Source organism: Eptesicus fuscus, chromosome 20 (genome assembly GCF_027574615.1).
Source record: "Eptesicus fuscus isolate TK198812 chromosome 20, DD_ASM_mEF_20220401, whole genome shotgun sequence".
NCBI lineage: Eukaryota > Metazoa > Chordata > Mammalia > Chiroptera > Vespertilionidae > Eptesicus > Eptesicus fuscus.
The window spans coordinates 477,564-496,782 of record NC_072492.1 but is presented as its reverse complement, the minus strand read 5'-3'; the positions used below and the strand labels follow the sequence as shown (position 1 = coordinate 496,782).

The 19,219-nt window shown below is 54.0% G+C and overlaps 1 protein-coding gene and 1 non-coding gene across 2 annotated transcripts in view; both read right to left on the bottom strand.

Annotated features, from left to right (window-relative positions):
• Window positions 1-19,219, bottom strand: part of USP22 (ubiquitin specific peptidase 22) — a 58,688-nt gene that overhangs the window by 11,781 nt on the left and 27,688 nt on the right. Inside the window, exons 4-8 of the mRNA XM_054708952.1 lie at window positions 17,477-17,578; window positions 16,489-16,658; window positions 13,957-14,104; window positions 5,959-6,064; window positions 3,337-3,495 (exon numbers count right to left, since the gene is read on the bottom strand). Of these exons, the coding sequence (XP_054564927.1) occupies window positions 3,337-3,495; window positions 5,959-6,064; window positions 13,957-14,104; window positions 16,489-16,658; window positions 17,477-17,578 (685 nt within the window). The remainder of the gene's footprint in view (window positions 1-3,336; window positions 3,496-5,958; window positions 6,065-13,956; window positions 14,105-16,488; window positions 16,659-17,476; window positions 17,579-19,219) is intronic.
• Window positions 6,574-6,661, bottom strand: MIR9263 (microRNA mir-9263). Its single transcript, NR_128960.2, is given in 1 exon segment — window positions 6,574-6,661. It is a non-coding gene; the product is annotated as a microRNA mir-9263 (primary transcript).

Below are 19,219 nucleotides of genomic sequence, written 5' to 3'. Positions count from 1 at the left end.
AGTCATCAGCAAAACGTTGCTTCAACGGCTTGAAAGAAGTTCTTTTTGCGTGGAATTGTGGCTGGCGATGAAAAGTGACTTTATTTTGAGAATCCCAAACGCACAAAATCATGGGTTGATCCAGGTCAACCATCAACATCGACTGCAAGGCCAAAGAAGACAATGCTCTGTGTTTGGTGGGATCAGGAAGGTGTGGTGTATTATGAGCTTCTAAAACCAGGTGAAACCGTTAATACTGATCGCTATCGACAACAAACAATTTGAACCACGCTTTGATCGTGAAACAACCAGAATGTTCCAGAAGACACGGCAAAGTAATTTTGCTTCATGATGACGCACCATCACACACTTCAAAACCAGTTAAAGACACGTTAAAAGATCTTGCCTGGGAAGTATTACCCCACCCGCCGTATTCACCAGCCCTTGCTCCTTCAGATGACCACTTGTTCCGATCGATGGCACACGCACTTTCTGAGCAGCACTTCAAAACATACAAAGAAGTGGAAAATGGGGTCTCTGAATGGTTTGCCTCGAAACAAGAAAACTTCTATTGGGACAGTATCCACAAATTACCTGAGAGATGGGGTAGCTAGCAATCGACATTACTTTGAATAAAGCACTTTTGATGTTTCTCTTGAAATTATTGTGTTTTCTTTGATTACAAAATCCGCCATTATTAACCGGTACACCTAGCACATCAATAATGAACTATTAACAAAAATAGAGCCAGAGGGAAAAAATATTTTAGGATAGAGGTAATCCTGTTATTTGCAGATTTTTAATATTTCCTACAACTTTTGTGATATCATACTATATTAATACAGTTTTGGTAATATTATTATACTTAAAATCCTTTTATTCTTGAAATATTTATGTTCATTGCATGTAATATTATTCTAGTATTTAAGATTATTTTTCTTGAATAATTGGTGTTTATTGCATATAACATTATTATATTTAAAGTAAGTTTTTCTTGAGATATTAATGTTTATTGCATGTAACATTATATTTAAGATCATTTTTCTTGCCGAAACCGGTTTGGCTCAGCGGATAGAGCGTCGGTCTGAGGACTGAAAGGTCCCAGGTTCGATTCCGGTCAAGGGCATATACATTGGTTGCGGGCACATCCCAGGTGGGGGGTGTGCAGGAGGCAGCTGGTCGATGGTTCTCTCTCATCGATGTTTCTAGCTCTCTATCCCTCTACCTTCCTCTCTGTAAAAAATCAATAAAATATATTTTTTTAAAAAAAGATCATTTTTCTTGAAATATTAATTTTTATTGCATGTAAAAAATAAATAAACTAAAAAAAAAACAAACCCATATCCTAGGGCAGTGGTCGGCAAATCGCGGCTCGCGAGCCACATGTGGCTCTTTGGCCCCTTGAGTGTTCTAACGCCACTTCTTCAAAATAGACTCGCCCAGGCCGAAAACCGACTTCTGCGCATGGGCCACAAAGTTTCAATCGCACTGTACGTGCGCACACGCACGTGGTATTTTGTGGAAGAGCCACACTCAAGGGCCAAAGAGCCGCATGTGGCTCGCGAGCCGTGGTTTGCCGACCACTGTCCTAGGGTGATAATTTAAAAAAAAAGAAAAGAATAAAGGAATATATGTTATTTGTTTTAATGGAATAAAATATTTTGGTTTTTATCTGGAAAAAAATATCATGAACTATCTGAAGCAAAACTAAGAAAACAATCCTATTTACGATTGCTTTAAATATATCTATCTACCTAGGAATTAATTTAACCAAGGATGTAAAAGACCTATAATCAAAAACTCATAAAACACTGAAGAAAGAAATTGAAGATACAAATAACTGGAATCATATACCAGGTTTATGGATTGGAAGAATTAACATCACTAAAATGTCCACACTACCCAAAGCAATCTATATAGTCAAGGCAATTCCTATGAAGATAGTAATGGTGTATTTCACAAAACTAGAACAAATAGTCCAAAAATTTTTATGGAACCAAACAGCCTCAGCCATCTTGAGAAAGAAGAACAAAGGTTGGAGGAATCACACTACCTGATATCACACTATACAAGGCCAGAGTAATCAAAACAGCCTGGTACTGGCATAAAAACAGACACACAGATCAATGGAACAGAAGAGACATCCCAGAAATAAACCCACGGCTTTATGGTCAAGTAATATTTGACAAAGGAGGAAATAAAATACAATGGGGTAAAAACAGTCTATTTAATGGTGTTGGAAAAATTAGACAAATATGTGCAAAAAAATGAAACTAAGCCACCTTCTTATATCATACACAAGATTACACTCAAATGGACTAAAGAATTAAATATAAGGCTTAAAACAATCAAAGCCCCAAAGAAAACATAGGCAGTTAAATTGCAGACATTTCTTGAAGCAATATTTTTTCTGATGTATCTCCTTGGGCAAGAAAAACAAAACAAAAAATTTACAAATGGGACCACATTGAAGTATAAAGTTTTTGCACAGCAAAGAAAAGCATTAATAAAATGAAAAGACAACCCACTGAATGGGAGAATATAATTGCCAACGATACATCTAATAAGGAGTTAATATCCAAAATTTATAAAGAACTTATAAAACTCAAAACCATAAAAACAACTTAAAAATGGGTAAAAGACCTGAACAGACACTTCTCCAAAGAGGACATACAGATGACCAATAAAAATATGAAAAGATGCTGAATGTCACTAATCATCAGAGAAATACAAATTAAAACTATAATGGGGTATTCACTTTACACATGTCAGAATAGCTTATCATCAATAAATCAGCAAACAAGTGATGGAGAGGATGCAGAGAAAAAGGAACCCTCATAGACTGTTGGTGGGAGTGCAGACCGGTGCAGCCACTATGGAAAACAATATGGAGTCAGCCCCATATAACAGCCCCTCGGCTGAAGTCATGGCCAGTCGTCATAGTCTGTGAGCTGAGAGTCCATTCCACCCATGCCTCGGCGGGAGGGCCTCCCCCAGTGCAGACTCTGGTACAGGGTATTAGCCACAGTAGGTGAGGGAGCTGTACCCTGTTCATTCACACTGGGGATGGGGTGGAATGGCTGACATACAAACGTCCCACAATACAAAGCTAGATGGACAATATCTACTCACCTTGCAAAAATGTGCCAAACCAGTATGAGTCACTGGGCACCAAGTGAAGCCATTTGCACGTTTCCTCATGCTCCATACGAGACGTGTAAAAGAAACAACTACTGAGACCCTTGGTGGCCCTACAGTGATTAGGGTTTGACTCCTGAACAGCCTCAAGGCAAGAGAGACAACTGCCTGCAAGGAAAGCACTTTATTTTTCTGCAAAATTGCCGGCAGGTTCCTTACCTTCGCAAGCAGTCCGTCAGCGTGGTGGTTCCCGACGCATGGCTCTCCCCGTTCACCACGCTGCCCTCACTCCCGGGGCTCAGGGGCCAGAATGGGGAGGAAGAGCCAGGCAGATCCAAACTGATGTCCCAGAAGGGGTCTATTGTGGTGGAGACTCCACTGGAAGCAGAAGGAGACGGAAAACCAAGTGAGAACTGATAGCCACAGTTTCCGAGGTACCACCTCATGGAGTATACCCCAACATCCTCTCACAGCTCTGCCCTTTTTCTTTTCTTTTCTTTTCTTTACATATATTTTTGTTGATTTCAGAGAGGAAGGGAGAGGGAGAGAGAGAAACATCAATGATGAGAGAATCACTGATTGGCTGCCTCCTACACACCTCCTAATGGGGACGAAGACCGCGACCCGGGCATGTGCCCTTGATCAGCATCAAACCTGGGACCCTTCAGTCTGCAAGCTGACACTCTATCCACTGAGGCAAACCGGCTAGGGCCCCTTTTTCTTTTTTAAAAGATATATGTATTTTTTATTTCAGAGAGAAGGGAGTGGGAGACAGAGAGAGAAACATCGATGATGAAAGAGAATCATTGATTAGCTGCCTCCTGCACACCCCCTACTGGGGATAGAGCCCAAAACCTGGGCATGTGGCCTGACCAGGAATCTAATTATGACCTGGTTCATAGGTCCACGCTCAACCACTGAGCCACGCCGGCTGAGCCACAGCTCTGCCCTTTGATGCAAATGACATCTCAGGTGTACTCACACCCAATGCATCTTGGGCTCCCAAGGCCCTAAGGAGGGACATCATGCAAACCACTCAAGACAAAGTCTGCTCCTAAAGCAACAGTTTCTGCACCCAGAAGATCAGCACCATTGTTTTAGTTTTTTGTGGGCCCCACATCTAGAGATTCTGAATTAATGGACTCTCACCCCAGTGGCCTTGGGAAATGGGAGCTGCTGAGCCTGGGTAGTAACTCAGACCCCAAGCACACTTCACACACAGTGCCCGACCCACAGCTTCCCAGGCTGAACAGCAGCACCAGCTAATTCCTTCCCTGAGATTTATTTCAAAACTAGAGGCCCTGGTGCACGACATTTGTGCACTGGTGTGTGTGTGTGTGGAGGGAGGGGGGGGAGAGGATCACTCAGCCCGGCCTGTGCCCCCTCACAGTCTAGGACCCCTCAGAGGATGTCGACTCACTGCTCCTTAGCGCTGCCTCGGAGGAGGGAGAGGCTCCCGCCATTGCCACTGTGCTCGCCAGCAGTGAGCCCGGCTTCTGGCTCATCGGGGCTCCCCCTGTGGGAGCCCACTGACCACCAGGGGGCAGATCCTGCACTGAGCGTCTGCCCCTGGTGGTCAGTGCGTGGTTTGCATATTAGCCTTTTATTATATAGGAGGATATACAAACAGGAAATTCACAGATTGGGAACCTGACTACAGAAATGTAAACAGATCTGCTCTGACAGTCTCCTGCTGATGGAGCTCAATAGTTCAACAGTAAGGCCTGAGCCCCACTGCTGGGAGTGATGGCCCGTGATCTAGATGCTACTTAACAGAAAACTGCATCTGTCACTCTTACAGGCAAAACCGACTCCTTTCCAATCTCTTCTATCCTATACAAACTGCAAGTATTAATCCATTATAGGTTTTTAAATTTTACTGGAGCATGGCCAGGCTTTCTTAAAGAGTTGAAGTGAGCCCTGGCTGGTGTTCCTAAGTGGTTAGAGCATAAAGGTTGTGGGTCGATTCCTGGTCAAAGGCATGTTCCTGGGTTGCAGGTTCAATGCCCGGTCCAGGATGGGGTGCATGTAGGAGGCAACTAATCAATGTGCCTCTCACATGTATGTTTCTCTCTCTCCCTCCCTCCCTTCCACTCTTTCTAAAAATCAATGGAAAAAATATACCTAGGTGAAGATTAACAAACAATAAAAAAAAGCTGAAGTGAAATGAAAACCATGGGAGTGCACTGAAGGTGAAGGAAAGCGTTTTTCTATCTTCATCACCAATGCACTCTCCTAGAAATAAAAGCTTTGAGCTCTACACACAGAACCAAAAGGATTTAGGGACACTACTGGGGAGAAAATGGGAAAGGAAACTAGGAAGTACTTCAGAGTGACACACTCAAGAGCACATATGTCTATCTCTGAGGGGCCCTTTACCTGGCTCCTGGTTCCAGGGCCCTGAAGAAAGCAGGGGGGGCGGGGGCACCCTACAGCTCACTCGCTGCGTGTGCACAGTGCAGATGCCCACCCCACAGCCCCGCAGCCCAGACACTGCCTGACGACCTGCACACTCAGGGGGCCTAATTCCTGGTGCCGTCACCGCTGGAGCTATATCATCCCACACGTGCCAGTGGCGGCCGAGATGAAACGTGTCCCGTCTCCCATCTGGCTGTGCTGCAGACACTCCACTGCAAGCCACAGCCAGGGGGACGAAACTTTACGCTCAAGAATCTAAAGACTTTGAAAACTTCTCAAAACACCAGTCTGCATGATGTACCATCATGTTAATAAGCAACATCCAGTGAAGTCAGTTTCCCGGAAGAACCAGGGCCCAGTGTGGGATGGCGAGCAGGGCTGGGAGGAGCCAGGACGCGCAGGTCCCTGCGAAGCCCCACTTACTGGCAGACCTGGCAGGTGACGTCCGACTGCAGCCCCCCTGTGAAGATCTGGTCTATGATGCAGTTGCAGTGGTTGGGGTTGCTGGCCTTCTTCCCATTATCATCACCTGGGGAAAGATTGCAGCTCTGTGATTCACATCTGTGCCCCCCGAGACCCCCAAAGCCAGCAAGTTTCCAAAAGCCACAGACCAAGGGACAAGGCCATTCGAGCAGAGGCATTATGAAGCCCGGAGCCGAGGGCAGGCGAAGATACTTAACATCCAAAGGCGGGCGTGGCCAGGAAGGGGAAGACCCGGAAGTCAGTTCCGTTTTCCATGTCCTTCCCCCTGATATGCTCAGCCTCCAGCTCAGCACCCAAGGGCATCAAAGGCCCAGTAACTGGGGAAGTGAGTGGCCCCTTTCCCACTCACAGAGGACGAGGCGTGTGTTTCCTAGAGCGGCCTGACACACTGTGGGGAATACTCCTGGGAAGTGGCCTTGCTTCCGGGACCGTCCCTGCAGGACTCCCGTTCCGTGTTTCTCGGGGGTCCCCATGCCTGGAAATGCAGGGTCAGCTCTGCTCCAGCCAGTTGTACAAGCACAACTCCCACCTTCGCCAGGGAAATGCAAGGTGTGTTTGCAGGGAACCCAAACAGCATGGGCTTGAACTGCCCAGGCCCACTCACGCGCACAGTTCAAACCCACACTGTTCAAGGGTCAGCTCAGGGTGGAAATCCGAGAACGCTGAGGGCCGACTTAAGTTATACTCAGTTATACTCAGAATTCCAACTGCACAGGCAGTTGGTACCCCCATGTTCAAGGGTCAAGTGTATATAGGGTGGGGCAAATTACAGCTGTGTATATGTGATAGTTTATTCTTTTTTTAAAACAGTGCTTTTTATAAATGACTTTAAATTTATTTTTATTGATTTTTTTTAGGAATATAAAAACAATAAGAGAGAAACATCGATCAACTGCCTCCTGCATGCCCCCACTGGGGATCGAGCCTGAAATCCAGGCACGTGCCCTGACTGGAATAGAACCGATGAACCCGCCCCCACCCCCTTTTTGTTAATCCTCACCGGAGGATATTTTCTCATTGACCTTTAAGGGAGAGTGGTAGAGAGAGGGAAAGACAGAGAGAAACATCGATGTGAAAGAAACACATCGATTGGTTGCCTCCCTGCACAAGCCCTGACCAGGGCCCAGTGCCAGAAACCGATCATTGTCACTAATAGAGAAATGTGAAAAGGGAATCCAGAAGGCTGGTCAACCTTAATTGCTCTGAATGGTCGGAGCTAATCACTCATTGTTTAGTTGAGACATTGGTAGTTAAAGCAACCTCCACCTGTTAATCATATTGATTGTCTATTATTGGAATTTCCTGCCTAAAGGATTTGGGTGTATCTCATAACCTTAATAAAAGGGATAGGAAAGCCAGAGCGGGGTGTAGTCCTCCCCCTAGAGGTGGACTCCCACCTGGCCCCCCATTTCCCAAACTAATTCTTTTCTAGTCTCTCTTCATTTTGCGTGCGGCCTTCTCCAGAACCCGAACCCTGAACCACGCGGGACGTGAAAGGGGCTCCCACAGCCCAGGCCAGGGAGGAGCCTGCAACCAACACACATTCCCTTGACTGGAACTGAACCCAGGATCCTTTGGTCCACAGGTGGACACTCTATCCACTGAGCAGAATGGGCCAGGGAGAACCAGTGACCTCTTGGTGAAACGCTCAATCCACCGAGCTAGACCAGCTGGGCTACATGGTTTATTCTTGTATGATTAATTATTGTATTACTAGAGGCCCGGAGCACAAAATTTGTGCACTGGGGGGAGGGTCCCTCAGCTGGCCTGCGCCCTCTTGCAGTCCAGGAGCCCTGGGGGGATGTCCGACTGACGGCTTAGGCCCATCCTTAGCATTGCCACCGAGGCGGGAGAGGCTCCCACCACTGCCGCTGCACTCGTCAGCCGTGAGCCCGGCTTCTGGCTGAGCGGCACGCCCCGTGGGAGCACAGTGACCAACAGGGGGCAGCTCCTGCGTTGAGTGTCTGCCCCTGGTGGTCAGCACACATCATAGTGACCGTCATTCCACCATTCGGTCATTTGCATATTAGCCTTTTATTATGTAGGATATGCTGTAGATGAGGCCTCCTAGAACCATAAGAAATGCAAAAAAATTCACTGTTAACTCATTCTTGAATTGCCCCCACTTAAAATCAAATTGCCCCCTCCACCCTGTGGGGCGTGTGCTGCACCTTGGGAACCACTGGGCTTGGCACTTTTCCTCTCTGAGCCTCATTTCTGAATACATACGCCTGTACCATGGGAACTGTAATCTCTTCTCCGCCTACCTCACTGGGTTGCCACGAGGAGGTTCTGAGCTAATAAACCTAGAAATGTTTCAAGTAAGTGATGTCTAAACGGGAAGGGATTGTTATTTTTAAGCCCACAGGTACCCTCACAGGTAGCAGGTGCTGATTAGGGGAGGAGGGCATGATTGTTTCCTGGGACTGGAGCTATGGAAGCTTTGCAGAAGGTTCTGCAGGCTTCACACGGGTGGGCTCTGGCCAGCAGCCCTGTAGTGGTGGTCGTCCCTGGAGGCGCTGGCAGGGGGGGTTGGAGGGAGGTAGGGGGGCACTGGGGGAGCGGCAAGGCCGAAGGGGGAGTAACTGTCAAACCTCCCCGCTTGGTGCCATTCTTTAAATTGTACGTGACCAGTTTCACAGCTGTACGTGCTCAGGGCGGGGGGCCGGGCCAGGGTGGGGCCAGGTGGGCTAGTTAGCTGAGCCCCCAGCGAGGTTCAGTGCGCTTTCGCTGTGGAGAAGGCGCCGCTGCTTTGTGTGTGGAGGGGGGGATGGGTCTGACCCTGGGGGTCCGCTCAGGCCTGCCTCCACCCTGGTCTGGAGTTGTAGGGAGGAGAGGCGTGCCCAGGCCCAGGCCCTTGGGGTGCTGAGGGGAGAGATCAGGAGTCGGAGGTGCAAGCTGCAGCTACCCCCAAGTCTGGGTCTTCTCCCGTCCGCTCAGCCTCCCTGTCCCCCCGGGGGTGCTGGGGCTGGGGTAGGGTGTCCAGAGGGATTGGAAGAGCTCCCCGTGGCCGCTTCCTCTTCCTTCTTTGCAGTCCGGGCTCCTGTCAGGCACTCTCCTTAGACCCCCAGGAACTTGGCTCCGGCCGCCTGCCCCTCCATGGTTCCCTGCAGCCCCCACCCAACTTGGCTCTCCCCGGCTGCCCTGCTGCCGGGGCGCCCTGCTGTGGGCAGCATGGTCCTGGGGCAGGGGGTGGGGGAGTGGGGAGCAGCTCCAGTAAAGTTTAGTAAACCCCAGGTTGGCGTCGGAATTCAGCTGTGGGGCCGCAGGGGAGTCTGCCTGGCGGGACAAAATCGCACTAGACCCAGAGTCCCACCCCGCAGCCCCGCAGCCCCCCCAACCCTGTGAAGGGTCGTGATGTGACAGAGTCCTGGATAATTTGCATATTCCTCTATTATCTATATATACATTTTCCATACAAACAACTGTAAACCTACTTTTGCCCCACCCTGTACATAATTTGTGTAGGTATACAAATATAAAATTTATATGGTAAATATAGTACATATTAACATATATCCTACATCTTCTATATGACTTTCATTCGACTAGAGAATGGGCTAGAACAAGTGTCCCCATATACATTACACAGAAAAGTTAAATTATCACGAGGAATGTAAAGGGCGGCCACGGCCTTCTGACAGCAGCGGCCTAGAGATCGGGGAGGAAATGCCACCCACGAGGATCTAAATTCATGGAACAAAACGTGAGGATGCAGAAAAATACATAAAGATGCAAAGAAAAATGAGCTGATACCTACTTGAGGTCCCAACCCCATAAAAGAGCAACATAAAGCAGGTGTGGGGGTGCGTTAGGCCCAGGCCACCCCACAGCTGTGAGCCAGCAGCCTCCATGAGCTCGGAATTCAGGTGGCCCTGCTTCTGAGTGAGCCTCACGCTGCGTTTCAAAGGAATCATGTCAGAAGCAGGCCACGTGGCTTCATCCTTTTTTCGTCCTGTGAACATTTAACAGCCATGCTTGTTCCAACATTTCCTCAGTGCCATCGCAGCTCCTGAGCGAGGGCGCTTTCACGGGCTGGGCTGTCTGCACAGCAGCTTATACTTTGTACTGGGAAACCAAACCTCACCTAAGCTACTAAGCAACTTCTATCTGGTTCCTAGGCAAACGTTAAAAGGATAACACATCTGCTTGTAGGAGAAAGAACGTTAAGGGAAAGAGCTCCAGCCCAGAGCCAGGACAGCTGACCCCAAAGCGCTGTCTGAGCTGGAGCCTCGGACTCCACAGGGCGTCTCAACAGCCAGACCCAGAGCCTGAGGCTGTTCCACCAAGTGACCTAGAAAAGCAGGGCCTGTCATAAAGGACACGAGGTACTAGTAAGAGAAAGCTGGCCAGGAAGAGGCCCTGCAACGAGCTTCACCAGCCCATAGGCCACAGGTCACGGGCAGTGTGTGCCCGGCACACATTGGTCTCAGCTGAGTCAGCTGAGCCAGCAGCACCACCAGCCACCCTTAGGAACCAAAACGCCTCTGCTCTCACCCAGGCCCACCACACAGAAGGCCAACTGTGTGCTTCAGGGCCCCCAGCGCCTCGGCTGGGACTTGTCAGTCCACTTCAGCTGGGGCTGCACGGGGCGCCCCACACAGGAAGTCCCACGCAGGGAGCAGGGCAGGGGGAGGAACCCCGCGGTGTGTTCCTGTCTTCATCTCCGGCCTCCAGCCCTAGGAGCTGCTGCCAGCTGCCCCTCCCCTAGACCCATACATATCTGAGAACCCCACATGTTCCAGTGAGCTCCTAAGCAAGACCTAGGAGGAAAGCCCCTGACGGAAATGAACCCGACTCGGCCAGGGAGGTCCTGGCAGGTGCAGTTCCATGTGCACAGCTCTCTGTGACTGTAGAGCAACGACCGTCTTCCTGGCCCCACAGGGGAGAGGACTCTATGGCTAAGCTGTGCTGAGAGCCCACGCCGAAGCTGCTGGCCTGAGGAGCTGCAGGGGCTGCAGGTGAGGCCAAGGGGACCCGCGACCAAGGACTCGAGGCAGAGACACAGGGAAAGAGGTGTGGGGAGAGAGAGAGGGGGAGAGAGGGAGAGAGAGGGAGAGAGAGGGGGAGAGAGAAGGAGAGAGTGGCAGGGAGAGAGAGGGAGAGGGAGAAGGAGTGGCAGGGAGAGAGAGGGAGAGAGGGATGAGAGAGGGGGAGAGGGGGGGACAGAAGGAGAGGGAGAGAGAAGGAGAGAGTGGCAGGGATAGAGTGGCAGGGAGAGAGAGGGAGGGAGAGAGGGGAAGAGAGGGGCGGGGAGAGGGGGGAGAGAGGAGAGAGAGGGGAGAGAGGGGAAGAGAGGGGCGGGGAGAGGGATGAGAGAGAGGGACAGAGAGAGAGGGGGGAGAGAGGGGAAGAGAGGGGCGGGGAGAGGGGGGAGAGAGGGATGAGAGAGAGGGACAGAGAGAGAGGGGGGAGAGAGGGGAAGAGAGGGGCGGGGAGAGGGGGGAGAGAGGGATGAGAGAGAGGGACAGGGAGGGAGCGGGAGAGAGGGGCGGGGAGAGGGGGAGAGAGGGATGAGAGAGAGGGACAGGGAGGGAGGGGAGGGGGGAAGAGAGGGGCGGGAGCTCACTTCTGACAGTCACAGGCTGCTGAGGACCAACCATTATGCTGCTCTACCCCCAGGAGGGTGGGAAGACAACACCGGAAACTATTGCTCCTCTTGAGAAAACGAACTATAAAGAACCTGTTTAGGGTAATTGCAGTTTGTATTACTGGGGGGACACCATTAGACACAAATCCAACGTGAACAGGTGGGCTGCGCCCCGTGGTGCAGAAGTGCACACTTGACGCCCACCGCCCCCCCATGTACAGGCGCGGGTCCCACCTCTGCAGTGCCTCCGCATCTCCCCCCTGAACCCCACCTCTGCAGTGCCTCCGCCTCTCCCCCCATGAACCCCACCTCTGCAGTGCCTCCGCCCCCACCCCTGGACCCACCTCTGCAGTGCCTCCGCCCCCGCCCCTGGACCCACCTCTGCAGTGCCTCCGCCCCCACCCCGCCCCTGGACCCACCTCTGCAGTGCCTCCGCCCCCGCCCTGTGGACCCACCTCTGCAGTGCCTCCGCCCCCGCCCCTGGACCCACCTCTGCAGTGCCTCCGCCCCCGCCCTGTGGACCCACCTCTGCAGTGCCTCCGCCCCCGCCCCTGGACCCACCTTTGCAGTGCCTCCGCCCCCCGCCCTGTGGACCCACCTTTGCAGTGCCTCCGCCCCCGCCCCTGGACCCACCTCTGCAGTGCCTCCGCCCCCGCCCCTGGACCCACCTTTGCAGTGCCTCCGCCCCCGCCCTGTGGACCCACCTCTGCAGTGCCTCCGCCCCCGCCCCTGGACCCACCTTTGCAGTGCCTCCGCCCCCGCCCTGTGGACCCACCTCTGCAGTGCCTCCGCCCCCGCCCTGTGGACCCACCTCTGCAGTGCCTCCGCCCCCACCCCGCCCCGTGGACCCACCTCTGCAGTGCCTCCGCCCCCGCCCCCTGGACCCACCTCTGCAGTGCCTCCGCCCCCGCCCTGTGGACCCACCTCTGCAGTGCCTCCGCCCCCGCCCCTGGACCCACCTCTGCAGTGCCTCCGCCCCCGCCCTGTGGACCCACCTCTGCAGTGCCTCCGCCCCCGCCCTGTGGACCCACCTTTGCAGTGCCTCCGCCCCCGCCCCTGGACCCACCTTTGCAGTGCCTCCGCCCCCGCCCCTGGACCCACCTTTGCAGTGCCTCCGCCCCCGCCCCTGGACCCACCTTTGCAGTGCCTCCGCCCCCGCCCCTGGACCCACCTCTGCAGTGCCTCCGCCCCCGCCCCTGGACCCACCTTTGCAGTGCCTCCGCCCCCGCCCCTGGACCCACCTTTGCAGTGCCTCCGCCCCCGCCCCTGGACCCACCTCTGCAGTGCCTCCGCCCCCGCCCCTGGACCCACCTTTGCAGTGCCTCCGCCCCCGCCCCTGGACCCACCTTTGCAGTGCCTCCGCCCCCGCCCCTGGACCCACCTCTGCAGTGCCTCCGCCCCCGCCCCTGGACCCACCTCTGCAGTGCCTCCGCCCCCCCCCCCGCCCCTGGACCCACCTTTGCAGTGCCTCCACCCCCGCCCCTGGACCCACCTTTGCAGTGCCTCCGCCCCCGCCCCTGGACCCACCTTTGCAGTGCCTCCGCCCCCACCCCCGCCCCTGGACCCACCTTTGCAGTGCCTCCACCCCCGCCCCTGGACCCACCTTTGCAGTGCCTCCGCCCCCGCCCCTGGACCCACCTCTGCAGTGCCTCCGCCCCCGCCCCTGGACCCACCTCTGCAGTGCCTCCGCCCCCCGCCCCTGGACCCACCTTTGCAGTGCCTCCGCCCCCGCCCCTGGACCCACCTCTGCAGTGCCTCCGCCCCCGCCCCTGGACCCACCTCTGCAGTGCCTCCGCCCCCGCCCCTGGACCCACCTTTGCAGTGCCTCCGCCCCCGCCCTGTGGACCCACCTCTGCAGTGCCTCCGCCCCCCGCCCCTGGACCCACCTTTGCAGTGCCTCCGCCCCCGCCCCTGGACCCACCTCTGCAGTGCCTCCGCCCCCGCCCCTGGACCCACCTCTGCAGTGCCTCCGCCCCCGCCCCTGGACCCACCTCTGCAGTGCCTCCGCCCCCGCCCCTGGACCCACCTTTGCAGTGCCTCCCCCCCCGCCCCTGGACCCACCTCTGCAGTGCCTCCGCCCCCGCCCTGTGGACCCACCTTTGCAGTGCCTCCGCCCCCGCCCCTGGACCCACCTTTGCAGTGCCTCCGCCCCCGCCCCCGCCCCTGGACCCACCTTTGCAGTGCCTCCGCCCCCGCCCCTGGACCCACCTTTGCAGTGCCTCCGCCCCCGCCCCTGGACCCACCTCTGCAGTGCCTCCGCCCCCGCCCCTGGACCCACCTTTGCAGTGCCTCCGCCCCCGCCCCTGGACCCACCTTTGCAGTGCCTCTGCCCCCGCCCCTGGACCCACCTTTGCAGTGCCGGTGCAGCACATCCAGGGCGGCTATGAGGAACTCGTGCGCGTCCTGCTGCTCATACCCCGCCAGGTGCCGGGCGTGCGTCCACACCAGGTGCAGCAGTTTGTACGGGATGTGGGGGGCGCGGTGCCCAGAGTAAAACTGCAGAGAAGGAAACAAAGCACTCATCAGGAACTGGTGCTGCACTCTGCACACACACACTTAGCAGCTGCCTGGAATGTCCACTTCCTGGACTTCCTGAGCCCGGGTATCATTTTCGATAAGCCTAGGTTGAGTTACGACGTGTTTGTCAGAGAAACAGCTCTATACACTAACAGATGAATTCCGCTGCTTCAAAAATGTGTCTTAATAAACCCGAGCCTATCTAAATTGATCAACCAAAGTGCCCAGTGAAAATACTTAAGCCCACGTCTGAAACTGACACACCCACCATTAGTTTCTCAATTAAACCCGTCTTCCTCCTGTTTGGGCCCAACGAGTACATGCAGTGCGCTCACTGCTGTGGTCCCAGCAGCCACTGGCCCGCTGTGGGCATGAGGGAAACGGGCCAGATGGTCAATGGCTCCAGCTTTGCAGGCCAGGTGGTTTCAGCAGCAACTGTCCACTAGTCCCACCTCCTCTGCTGCAGCGCAAGAGCAGCCGTGCCCAGGGTGTGGGAGAGCGGGCACAGCAATAGTGCCATCAAAGGCGATCAACAAGCAGACCAGGCCGTCTGCTGGTTCCCACGTCAAACACCTGGAGCCCACGTAGACCCTCCCGGCAGGACACCTGGGCACACGTACACCCTCCCAGCAGGACACCTGGGCACACGTACACCCTCCCAGCAGGACACCTGGGCACACGTACACCCTCCCAGCAGGACACCTGGGCACATGTACACCCTCCCAGCAGGACACCTGGGCACATGTACACCCTCCCAGCAGGACACCTGGGCACATGTACACCCTCCCAGCAGGACACCTGGGCACACGTACACCCTCCCAGCAGGACACCTGACCACATGTACACCCTCCCAGCAGGACACCTGGGCACATGTACACCCTCCCAGCAGGACACCTGACCACATGTACACCCTGCCAGTAGGACACCTGGGCACACGCAGACCCTCCCAACAGGACACCTGAGCACACGTACACCCTCCCAGCAGGACACCTGGGCACACGTACACCCTCCCAGCAGGACACCTGGGCACACGTACACCCTCCCAGCAGGACACCTGAGCACACGTAGACCCTCCCAGCAGGACACCTGGGCACACGTACACCCTCCCAGCAGGACACCTGACCACATGTACACCCTCCCAGCAGGACACCTGGGCACACGTACACCCTCCCAGCAGGACACCTGGGCACACGTACACCCTCCCAACAGGACACCTGAGCACACGTACACCCTCCCAGCAGAACACCTGGGCACATGTACACCCTCCCAGCAGGACACCTGGGCACACGTACACCCTCCCAGCAGGACACCTGAGCACACGTAGACCCTCCCAGCAGGACACCTGAGCACACGTAGACCCTCCCAACAGGACACCTGGGCACACGTACACCCTCCCAGCAGGACACCTGAGCACACGTAGACCCTCCCAGCAGGACACCTGAGCACACGTACACCCTCCCAGCAGGACACCTGACCACATGTACACCCTCCCAGCAGGACACCTGACCACATGTACACCCTCCCAGCAGGACACCTGACCACATGTACACCCTCCCAGCAGGACACCTGAGCACACGTAGACCCTCCCAACAGGACACCTGGGCACACGTAGACCCTCCCAGCAGGACACCTGGGCACACGTAGACCCTCCCAACAGGACACCTGGGCACACGGAGACCCTCCCAGCAGGACACCTGACCACATGTACACCCTCCCAGCAGGACACCTGGGCACACGTACACCCTCCCAGCAGGACACCTGACCACATGTACACCCTCCCAGCAGGACACCTGGGCACATGTACACCCTCCCAGCAGCCTGTGGGGTGGGCAGCAATCCGTTCTGGAGGTGGGTGGCTGAGCTGCTTCAGCTCTGAGGGGCTTTGCTGAGGTTTCTAGCTGAGTGCCGATGGTCCACCCAAGGTGCTAGGGTGTCACACCGCCAGTGCTGGTCAGGGACAGACATGGACAGCACAGGATGAGTGTCGCCCATGATCCAACCCGGGAGCAGAGGCTGGTGAGAGGACAGCCCGGGTGCTGCACTCAGAATGCCCAGCAACAGGAGAGAGCGTGCTCCTGAGAAGGGCAGGGAGGGGTGCACACATGTCCACACGCCTGTGCGCCAGGTGGCGGACGACAGAAAGGGGTCAGTACTCGCAGGCCAATGTCAGCCTCCTCTCATCCTCTAAGTCACCTTCCTGCCACTGGTCAATCGTCTCCTATCTAACTGTTCCTTTTGGAGAGACGTAAGCCTTCCACAATAAGCGCGCCTTCCTTTCCTCTATTGCAGGCCACCTGGCTTTGTTGTTCACGGGAAAGAAAAGCCATGTAGTTTCAGACACGCTCCGTGCGCGTGCAGCTCACCTCCTGGAAGAGGGAGGACATCTCGCACACCAGGCAGGAGCTGGGGCTCTGCATCTCACAGCGGTGCCGGTCCGAGAGGAAGAAGTCGCGCAGCAGCGGCGTGTGCGTGAGCGCCTGCACGATGCAGTTCATGAAGCACGTGTTGCCCAGGTTGATCAGCCCTCGCAGCCCTGGGGGCAGACAGGAGGCGGTGACAGGGCACTGGCTTGCAGGACTGACCCCGGGGTACCACAAGCTCCTTCACATTCACGTGTCCGCTTCCCTTTACTCATCCATTCAGGAAGAAATTGAACATTTTTATGCCACTTTTATGTAAACTATACTGAGGAATGTTCGTCACCATCGCTCCCCAACCCTTGGCCCCACTTTAGCCATTGTTTTGACAAGGTTACCCAAAGATATTCTTTTTATTGATTGATTGATTTCAGAGCGGAAGGGAGAGGGAAAGAGAGCTAGAAACATCAATGATGAGAGAGAATCATGGATCGGCTGCCTCATGCACGCCCCCTACTGGGGATCGAGCCCGCAACCCAGGCCTTGACGGGAATCGAACCTGGGACCAGTCCACAGGCGGACGCCCCATACCCTGAGCCAAACCGGACAGGGCCCAAAGATATTCAGGCAACAGGACAAGTCAGGATGGAGCCTCACAACAAAGACAGCTTTATAAAAAGTTTCTATTTCTCCAACTGTTAGGAAACCCCGAGGACACATTCACACATGTCCCTGTACGCAGCCTCAACCTGGTGAGAGTACACCTGAGCCTTTTGCACACGGGGACTTTCAGGGGTAGCAACTGTTCTCCCCATCCCTGCACCCCAAGCCTGCTCCAGGAGCTCAAGAGCTGGCTGGTGAGAGAATGGGAGAATGAGTTATTCAGGGCAGGGCATAGGCACTGTGCCATGAAGCCATTTCTCACAATAATGTTAACCCTCAGCAAGAAGCCTAATGGGAGTAGCCACAGACCAGCGCCGGCACCGCCACCCACCTATGGTGCAGTTGGAGGTGATCTTCCGCCGTTTTGGGTTGTGTTTCAGCAGCTCGAGCTCCCGCTTGCTTGGTTCCCATGTTGAAAACTTCTCTCCAACACCTACAGAGGACACAGGCCGGGCGTATGAGTTGAATCTGAAGTGAGTGTGCTTATAGGGGCACATGGCGGTGATGTACTATTGTCAGGCTTCAAAGATGTTTCAAAGAGGGACCATACTCTAAGGATAAAGCCTACTTTGCTGCGACAGGCTAAACAACACGAAAGGAGTTTCTCAGAGTCTGTGCTGTGAACGAGCTGCTTCCTGCAAGGAAAGCAACGCCCCATGAAAGCCAGCCCAACGCCAAGGCCAGGGCCTTCCCAAAGCCTCGCCCCTGAGCAGAGCCGGCAGCCTCAGCGCCTGGGGAGTGCACAGCAGTTTAGATGAGGGATTCTCCGGCCAACCAGCAAAACTGATAGAACATGGATTTTTAAAAATACAATTTGAAAAATACAATGGTTTCCATGTTGAGATGTGCCCTTAAAAGATTTAAACCAAAGACAAAGCTGTAAATGCTAATAAGGGTCACATCTCACCCACCACAGCCCCGTGTCCACAGGAGGCACTTGCTCCGTGCCCCGAAAACGCCTGCACAGCAACCTCGAGGGACAGCACCTTGCTGACTGAGGGCCCTGCAGCGAGGCCCGAGGAGGCCTGCGGCCCTGTGGGTCAGTGCTCTGCACAAAGAAACAGCACCCTCACACCCAGGGGCAACGCTACAACATTTCTGAGGGAAAGAATAGGAAGTTGAAGTTAAAGTTGTTCTCCAGAGAAGATTTGTTAAACAAGCAATTCTGACCACACCCATGTCTATGCTTCCTTCCTCAAAAACAATGGGCTGTTTGTGAAGCAGAACGCGCAGGCCAGCTGTGAGCAGATGTGGCTACGCTCTCTCCGTAAACACTGGCGGGCTGCAGGATGAGACAAGCTCACCAGCCATGTGGGGGCACGCTCCATCGCTGTCCTAACAGCACCAGCACACGTCGGAAATGAAAACTAATAAAGGGGGGAATCAGGGTGACCAGAAAGAAATGCCTGAACAATACATAAAATGGGTGCACTTCGCTTGTGTGTATTCCTGCCTCTGCCCGGTGAAGACGTGTGTGTGTGTGTGGGTGGAAGCCAGCAGACAGGAGCCCACAATGGCAGCAGCCACGAGGCCCTGCACACAAGGGTGCTGGGAAGTGGTGGATTATGACATTTTCCATCTGGCAATCTTAATTCTGTTAACAGAGATTAAACATAACCCAAACAGTTAAGCTTTAAAAGAGATTCTATAATTTAATCAGAAAGCAGCCCGCCCTCCTGGAAGAAGCCAGGCACCTATATTTTTTGACCAGAGTTGTCTATTTTTGTTTAAATAGAATACAGACTGACATGAAATAAATAAATATATATTTTTAAATATATTTTATTGATTTTTTACAGAGAGGAAGAGAGAGGGATAGAGAGTTAGAAACATCGATGAAAGAGAAACATCAATCAGCTGCCTCCTGCACACCCCCCACTGGGGATGTGCCCGCAACCAAAGTACATGCCCTTGACCGGAATCGAACCTGGGACCCTTGAGTCCGCAGGCCGACGCTCTATCCACTGAGCCAAACCGGTTAGGGCGAAATAAATATTAATTTTCCAAATTCTTAACCATTCCATAAATAACAATAAGATAACAGACATTTTACAGAATGTTGCATTAAATAAGA